Below are 8,880 nucleotides of genomic sequence, written 5' to 3' on the forward strand. Positions count from 1 at the left end.
CCTTTTGGAAAGGCTTAAATCAAGTGGCCTGAAGTGAGGAGGAGAGAGGCATGCAGGTGATTTGCTTAGGTGGGATATACATTTGTTGGTGATTAAAGTTCCCCTCCATTTTCTTGATACAGTAAATAGGAAAAGATATAATCAGCTGTTCCAAGGACCAAATGAGCTTGACTCACTACAGAGCAGATGAAGCTTGTGTACACAGTGTAGCATACAAACTGACCCATATAAATATTCCTCTACAGAATTACTAAGTAGTAAAATCCCCTGCACTCCCATTCTCTCTAATGGAAGAAAATATTGCTCCTAGTTAAGCAATCCTTTCAATATAGGAGTGGATAAATTTAATAATGTAATGCTTTTGTGCGCTGTTATCCCAAAGGCTGACTGAAAATCAAAAATTACTTTTCTTGCTTTTTACTTAAACCTGCCATTCTTCCAGAAGAATGTTGCCTGATATTCTAGTCATGAATATAATCAACTCAAAGGTTTGCTTCTGGCTAAATTAATCTGATAGTGTTTCACTTAAGTCTCTTCTATACCTTACTTTTGTGTCACAATGAGAACTGGGTTCAGGAGAAATCTGACAATGGAATGTCAAGTTCATAATAACTGAAAATCCTGGCTGTTGATCAGGATTTAGCAATATGTAGCTGAGATGTGGCTCCTACTGTCATTCATGATAACATCAGTTACTGTCAGGTGTTTTCTGGACAGAGCCTCCCAATAGTCCTACTATGTCTACTTGGATGTGATGTCAAAGGGCTTTGGAAACTTCATAGTAATGCCCAGAGAGCATGTGTGGGTATTCCCTTAAAAACTGTCACTGATTCTTTAACACTGCTCTGGGAGTGATGCTACACAGATGCCAAACGTCTGGTTTCTGTGGTTGCTCCTGATTCAGTCTCAGGATAAAAAGGCAGCCCCTGAGAATGTAGGGTTTTTTTAGTATTCAGTGCTTGCTACTGTAGTTTCTTTCTTGCACATCACCTGTAAATCTGATCCTTAAGGTGAGCAACAGATGAGCAAAAGTCACCTTTCATGTGCTTGCAGAACTAACTTTTGATAAATTATGCTAAACTAATATGCAGAGAAAGACGAAATTCAATATTGCCAGTGGACATTAATAGATCATGATATTTTCTGCTTGTTATCAGTACCTGGGAACCTAGCATATCTCATACTTCTATACAAACTTTGATTATCTAGATTAAGCCAATGCTTTGTTTAATCTTTAATGGAGGGTTTGAGCTCAAATTTGAAGCTGCCTTAATTTCCCAGCTTAGAGACAGAAATAGAAGAGGCTTATATTTTACATAAATTGTGGAAGTCAAAGGCAGAAGTCAGAGTGCAGTGGCCTGTTATCTTACTGACTTCATGTAAAACTTCCACTTTTAACATTCTTTGCAGATCAACTTAAATTCAGTTAAACATGTGTAAGAGCAAGCTGAATCAGCTTCCATGCTAAGACCACTTTAGCGAACAGAAGACTGTTATTTGGAGACACATCAGATGTCCATATAAAAAACCCCACCTACTCTGAACAGAATCTGCTTAATTTGAGGACTCTTAGATGCTTTCCCTGCTTGTCTAAATCTCTGCAAGTGTGGCATTTTTCCTACATGTTGGCTGTGAAGATGCATGGGGCTGTGGGGTGGGAAGAAGCAATTATCACTTGATGGATTAAATTACTATCTTCTGCTGTGTGGAAATTCTGATACTGTAACAGTGGCTGAAGCATAAGGCACCAATAACTTCGAGGGATATTGATCCCTGCCAAGCATGCAGCAGGTATATGAACAGGTAATCTTGGCCTTTTTTGCCAAGAGTAACTATTATCTCAATATGATATAAAGGAAATAAGGGGAAATAATTTTGCTAATGACAACTGCATTATTTTGGGTACCTTATTAGGTTGGCACTAAGCAATAATTAAAAATACTGAACCATAATTCCAGTGAATGCAGGATAGTAAGCTTTGGAGAGATGAAAGGATGAATAAGGATAAATTCTTAGCAATAAAAATGTAACCACAGTGTGCTAAAGTAATATTGCTCACTAAAAAGAAGACCTCAAACTTCAGTGTCAGCTTACACTTTCTAATCAGTTTTAGTTAACATGTGTTCTTTGTAGCACCTGGCAACTCATTTGTTTCCTACTATGGTGGAGGTCTTAATGCCCCTGCCACTGTCAAGGGCACAAAGCAACACTTCGAGTGGATTGCACTAAATCTGAAATGCAGAAAACTGACTGTAGCTCATTCAGATATAAAGTCAATGCAAATCACTGTTTAAGCATAATTAAATATTTATACTTTTTTCAATGAAAGTTGACAAGCGGAAGACTTGAAGTTTTTGGTGCTCACTGAGGAGCCTGGGTAAAATCAAACCTGGTAAAACTGCTCCTGCTCTATTTGCAGGTATGCCTCATGACTTATGCATAAGAAACATAAAGAGTCTGTGTTTAGTATGCCAGAACTATAGATCATTACATACTGCAGAACTTCTGTCAATGCTGGAAACAATTCTGATATGGTAAAGGTACCTTGACCACAGTGACACTTACTCAATTACCAAGTACAACTTGGCTAAAGCTTCTATGTGAAACTCTAGTCTCTTTGAAACAAAGATGTCTTGATGCCGCCAGGATGGAACTCGTTCGGCAGACTAACAGGAATGCGGACGATTCTTGCTTGTAAAGTACTCTAAGGTTTGTAGATGGGAAAATGATAAAAAAAAAAGTTCAAGAACAACAGAAGGTTGATTTTTCATATCACATAAATGAACTCTGCATTAGATGGAAGAACGTTCCAGTTCTTAGGACCCAGAAACACAAATGGGGAAGCAAAAATGCATGTTTTCTAGAATGTTTTAAATTATATTGGCACAAGCTATGTGCAAGTTCTGCTTTGGCTTACTACAGAGTACATTGCTCGGCTTTTGGGCAGCCTTGTTGCCTCTTTTAGCTGGCCAGTGTTTCTTTTTAACCCATGAATTTGGTGATTCATCTTTCTATTCCATTGCAAGAAGTCTAAATAAATCAAAATCTGAGGAAGCCACGTAGGAAACCTCAAAACAAAGGGGAATTTTTAACCCAATTAAAGCTGTTACCTTGTTAGTTTTGTAAACACTGCAACAGATAAGCATTTTAAGTGAATAAGCTGAACATCTACTGGCCTAACAAATAAATTGGAAACTCAAATTGATAGAGATTCCATTTGGATTTCTCAACTCTTGAATGCTGCATCAAATGAGTTAAAAGCTTTAGTGACTATTCTAGGAATTGATAGGCAAGATTGTCACTGACTACGGTTTCTGTGTGTACAGCAGAAACCAGGTAGAAGCTGGAAATAGAAGTGTCTCTGTCTGCAGAGTAATATAAAGTTCCCAGAAGTTCTTAATGGTTTCTGGTGTAACTATATTTTCATTACAGCTCTATCCATCGCTCTAAGAGGTTAATGCTCTGCTAGAATGATTTCCTAGAAAGAAAAATAATGGTGAGAGCAGTACTGGAAGAAGTTCTGGGAGCTAGGAGAATGTTGTACAGGGAACTTTGAAGATTCCAGAAAATAGGAGAGCCTTTGACATATAAAGTTTTGCCTACAAATGTTGGAGTGCCTGAGCTACAGGTGTATGTTTATACTGACCACAAATACTTGTTCCATACCTCTGTAATTATTCTGACCTATTGTTTCTTTGTGCTTTTGTTCACCATATTCACTTGTTTCAGGAGACTTCTGAAGACACACTGCAAAGCCTTATATGAAATTTCATGGGAAAAACATATCCTAAACTGATAAATATCTATAGGGCAATTAACACTATGGAGATTCAATTCTAATGAGACTCCTCTGTACAGAAGCAAATAAAATAGGTGATACCTTGTTTGACTTGTAAGATTTAAAATAGAAAAACGGATGTGCTTACTCATTTGTTGAAAGGCTAGACTAAGTACCTTAACTGTGCTATGAGACTCAACTGACTTGTTTGGGTTTTCTCTTTGTTGCTGTTCTGGCTGAAATGTTACAAGAAGTGGTGCATAAAGAAGGTGAACTGTGGTCCCTCAAGAGCTGGCTGTGAATCTGTTGTTGCAAACCATGACTGGATATTTCCAATGTACAGCATGGATGCTAGGTAAGAAAGCAAAGCATGTATGCTTTCCAAATGCTGGCAAACCAAATTAAATAGGATAACTGTCTACAGTGTCCTCATTCTAGTGAACATAGTGCATTAAAAAAAAAACAAAAACAACAAACCCAAAACATTCTGTGCTAGTTTATATCAGAACAAAGATAAATAGGCAACCCACAAATTATCAAGGGGGCTGGAAGCTATCAAAAAAAAAAACCCTTGAGTTTTGACTGTTAGGAAAATACATTATAAGTGTTACTTTTTTTTTTTTTTGCAAAAGGATGCTAAGTACATATACTTAATAGTACACATGAACTCTAAAGATAAAATGCCAGAATGAAACTTGAAGAATGTTTGAAAGGGTGAGGGTCAAGTAAGATGCTATTCTGTAGCCTGACAGAGTAACTGTCCCATCTTCTGGAGAAAAAAGGCATAATCAAATTTCATGTAGTGGAGATTATACAACCAGCTGTGCATAAATACTTGCAGAAGTAAGACTTGGCTAATATTCCAGAGGAATGAATCTTCAGTTACAAACTGAACTGATATTGCTTATAGTCAAACAACCAGTCTGCATTTTCTTAGTACTAGACTACCTGTAGATGTTAAGAGTAATGACTGCTGTTCAAGTGAGTGCCCTCAAAACAAGGAGCTGATGAAAATACTTACAAGCTCTGTTAACAAATATTGTCTCTGAAGTGACAAGCTATAAAAGTTTCTGCTGGCTGCTTTCAGTCTCTTACTGCAACATATGTACTGGGCCGTCAGTGTTTAATTTCTAACTGATGCCATAAAAATTCTTAGGACAAGTGTAAAAGTATAATGAATATCCTCACTTGCCTGCAAGCATCAAATATTTCTCCTTTGGTTTTAATTTCTTCCAAATAGCAAAATCCATGAGAAGGAGTAAATGTTTCCAGCTTAAATTTCAGGACACTAGCCACAACGTGTTTCTGCACTAGTGTCATAGAGGAAGGAAAGCATATCTCACCATTAAAGCTGGAGGGTGGATTTGGGCTATAATTTAATTTCCACAGCAGCGTGTCCCAATCATTTGGTAAGCTTGTAATTAACCTCTTCTTGGGAACCTCAAGTAAACAGAACTTGTTTGAGGAAACTTTGATTACTTAATGTGAACTGGATTTCCAGCTAGAGTGGCTGTTCTTGTGTTAAAGCAAGCATGTATTTTGGAAGCCTGCTTCCTCAATGATGCTTTCTGCCCTAGCAACTGATCTTGCCACACAAGGAATCTAATACATACAGACCCTGCATGTAATACTGTGCTAATTTCTTGTGCTAAAAGCAAGTTCAGTTTGAAATGCCAGGTTTGCAGGGTGTGCTGAAGTTGGTGGTATTGAACTCCCTCCCTCCTGTCAGTGAAGGAAAAAGTTTTCAAGTACTCAAAGTATCAACAGCTCTTCAGAACATGTTTCTCTCTTCCTTTCTATTAAGGAAATTAAATCAGCACATGCAGCAGTAGAATGGGTGGAAGATAAAGCATCCTTTAAAATGTAATGCTCTCTAGAATACATGCTTGCTCTTAGAAAAGGAAATGGAAGATTGAGCTGATGGCTGCCTTACAGAGAGCATGGTCACATCTGGGCATGAGTAGCTTCCTGTGTGGATGGCGCAGTGTCTCAAGGCTTCCTCTCATAAATGAGGAATGTCTGTTCAGCCACTCCTCTGGCTTACTAAAGGCATACATAAATGTTTTTCAGCTATTTTAACTTTCTAAAAGTTCCAATTATGAAATGTTTCTCCAAACTTTCCTGTTTCTCAGACTTTATACTTCCTGGCCCCTATGGCAACTATCAAAGTACTCTAGCATGTTTTTGGAGAAGCACAGTCAAGGTTCTTGCCTGAAACAGTCCTGTCATAAGTAAAATTGATATCAGTGTTTTGCGAGGATGAGCAAAGGAAGGCTAAACTTGAGGTACTTCAACATGGAACTGCAGACTATTTCTACCAAATCTTCTTGTCCATGCTATGGTACTTGAGATAATAGAAGTTTACCTTAGGTTTGTCTAATATCCTTTCTCTCAAAGGGCAAAAGCATTTTCTACTTAAGCCAACAAACAACAAAATGGGTTATTTCATTCAAAGTTAGACAAAGGCCTTCAACGTAAATTCTGCTACTCAGCAAAGACTATATACACACACACACATGCAAAAAGAATTTAAAAGTTTGTTCCCTAGGCTTAATTTTCCAAGCACTCCTTACATCTACCAACAGCTTAGTCTGGTCTTGTCAGAAGCTTATTCTTCTAATTGCCAGCACAAGGGGTTTTAAATCATGTTTTGACAGCTAAAATACTACGTCTTCATAAATAAAAAGAATTGTCAACAGTGCTATGCAGAAGCAAAGGAACCAGATGCAGTAGGAACCAGAACCAGCTAGGGGAGAGGACAATGATTCAAAAGTTAAGAAAAGCATCTGCTTATCGTTTGATAGCAGCTATATGTCTAAATCCAACCTCGAAAATTGGATCCTGCTATAGCTGGCGTAGAGATTATGAACATCTCGCTGGGCAAAAAAAAACCCTGTTTAGAAATAATAGTATTAGATCAAGAGGGTACTCCGTTCACTTCTGTCCTTTTCACTGTAAAAAAAAAACAAGCGAACCCACAACAATTTTCTGGTGTCTGAAGGTCAAGCTAGCAAGCTTGCATCTGTCTTCTAAGCTTCGAAGAATCTGCTATAGTAAAATAATAGTAGCTTTACTTTATATGTGGCATATTTCTCTTCTCATATTTAGTTTGCGCATGGGCCTGTAGATTAAGCCTTTCTCCACTGAAATCCTGAGTTGGAAGGGTGCACACAGGATCTCACTTCTCTTCCAAGCTCAGCTCTATCTCATTTTATCAGCATTAAATTCACATTCAGATAACAAAGACATGGAATGAGAATGCTTTTTGAAAGCCACAACATTAAAAGTTTTTAAAATGAACGGCCCAGAAAGGTATTAACACCTAGATTATGTCAATATTGGCAATAAAAGGCATTGTATGACCCCCCACCCATGACCAACACAATGTGTGCCAGTACCTCACAATATGGAAAGAAACACGATATTTAGTTGTTCCTGGACCTGAAGACCACCTATTTCCCTTCCAAGCAGAGATGCCTCAGCGCAGGCCGGAGGGGAAGGGCTCAGATCCTCCCGGGACGGAGGGCGCCGAGCTACTTCAACCTGCTCTCCGTGGGCTGCCCTCGCCGCCGGGGTGGGGGGCTCCCGCCGCTCGGAGGCCGCCGCCTTCCAGCCCAGCCCCTCTCCTCCGTCCGCCCGTCAGCAGCCGCCCGGCGGACAGCTCCGGTGCGGCGGGGGGCCGGGGAGGCTGCCGCCCTGATGCCCTCCCCCCACCGCAGCCCGCACTTCATTGCGGCTCCCAGCGCTACGGGGGCTCCGTCCCCCTCCATTCCCGGCCGGTGGCAGCCCCAGCCCCGGGAGGGGCACCCCCCCGCCGACGCCACTGGGGACAGCCCAGCCGGGGAGGCGTTTCCATGACAACCCCCTTCCCGCCCCGGCGGGGCCTTGCACGCGCCCTCGCCACAGGGGGGCGACGAACCCTGGTCCCGTCAGCGCCCCCCCCCACCCCCCCGCCCGCCTCACAGCCCCCGTCGGGAGGATACAGCTTGAAGCCCCGGAGGATCTCCTTAGCCCGCTCGTCCGTGGCCGACATGGTCCTGCCGCGCCGCGCCGCGGGCGGACGGGACTGGGCCGGGCTGGGCCTGGCTGCGCGGGCCTGGGCGGGAAGGCGGCGGTGACAGCGACGCCTCAGGACCCCCCCACCCCTCCCCCCTCCCTCCCGCCCTCCCGCGCACCCGCCACTGGCCGACGCAACCAACCCCAGCGACTTCCCGCCGCACCGCCCCTCGGCCAATCATCCGCCGCGCCCGCCTCGCCGCCCCGCCTTCTGGCGCAGGAAGGACGGCGCGGCTGGCCAATCAGACCTCATTCACCCCTCCCTCATTCAAGGGCGGCTGCGCAGCGGTCGTTAAGGCGGCTGCCCCGGCTGCGCTTGACGTCGCTGGGGGGACGGGAGTCGCCGCAGGACAAATCTCTCCCGGCCGCTCCGCTCCTCCGTTGTGAGGCCGGGCCGCGGGGGGGCCGAGTGGAGGGAGCGACGAGAGGAGGCCGCGACGAGAGGAGGCCGCGGGGGTAGCCGAGGGGGCGAGAAGCCGCCACAGGCCCGGTCAGCAGCCGCCCGACGGCAGCCCGGGCTGCGGCGGCTCGGCTGGTGCTTGCCCTCAGGAGGGCAGGTCTGGTGGTGAATTGGGCCCTCGGGCAGCTTGCCTAGCCGTGAATTTGGCTACTGCCCGGCTGCTCGCTGTGTTCAGACCCGCAGCCGCTTCTCCGTGTGCCGGGGCCGGGGCTGACAGGACCAGCGTTACAGAAAGTTTAAAATAAAGGGTGTGTTTTCCCTGCAACAAAAGCAGCCTACTTTGTACTGCAGAAATTTGGCCTTTGCGTGGCAAAGTAGATTGTGGGGGGAAGTCTCTGGTTCGTTAGCGCATCCCAGAAGCCAGGCTGTTCTTTTAAGATGAGCACAACAAATTAACTGCTCTATTAACAATCAGCGCAGCTAATACAAGGCATTAATAAGTCATGAGAAAAATAAAGGCAGCAGCTGTAATCCAGGACCAGCGAACAATCATCCGTGGCTCCACCTGCCTCCAAATCAGCCACTGTACAAATGAGAACATGAACATTAATAAAGATCGCATTTAATGCATAACGACAAGGCCACT

General features: G+C 43.4%; 1 protein-coding gene across 1 annotated transcript in view; it reads right to left on the reverse strand.

Moving 5' to 3' along the window:
* The window catches only part of PDE6D (phosphodiesterase 6D), a 42,767-nt gene extending 34,854 nt beyond the window's left edge, over positions 1-7,913 (reverse strand). Inside the window, exon 1 of the mRNA XM_054206520.1 lies at positions 7,762-7,913. Within this exon, the coding sequence (XP_054062495.1) occupies positions 7,762-7,811 (50 nt within the window). The 5' untranslated portion in view covers positions 7,812-7,913. The remainder of the gene's footprint in view (positions 1-7,761) is intronic.
* Between the last annotated feature and the right edge of the window lie 967 nt (positions 7,914-8,880).

This window comes from Rissa tridactyla, chromosome 6 (assembly GCF_028500815.1).
Source record: "Rissa tridactyla isolate bRisTri1 chromosome 6, bRisTri1.patW.cur.20221130, whole genome shotgun sequence".
In the NCBI taxonomy this organism is placed as follows: Eukaryota; Metazoa; Chordata; class Aves; order Charadriiformes; family Laridae; genus Rissa; species Rissa tridactyla.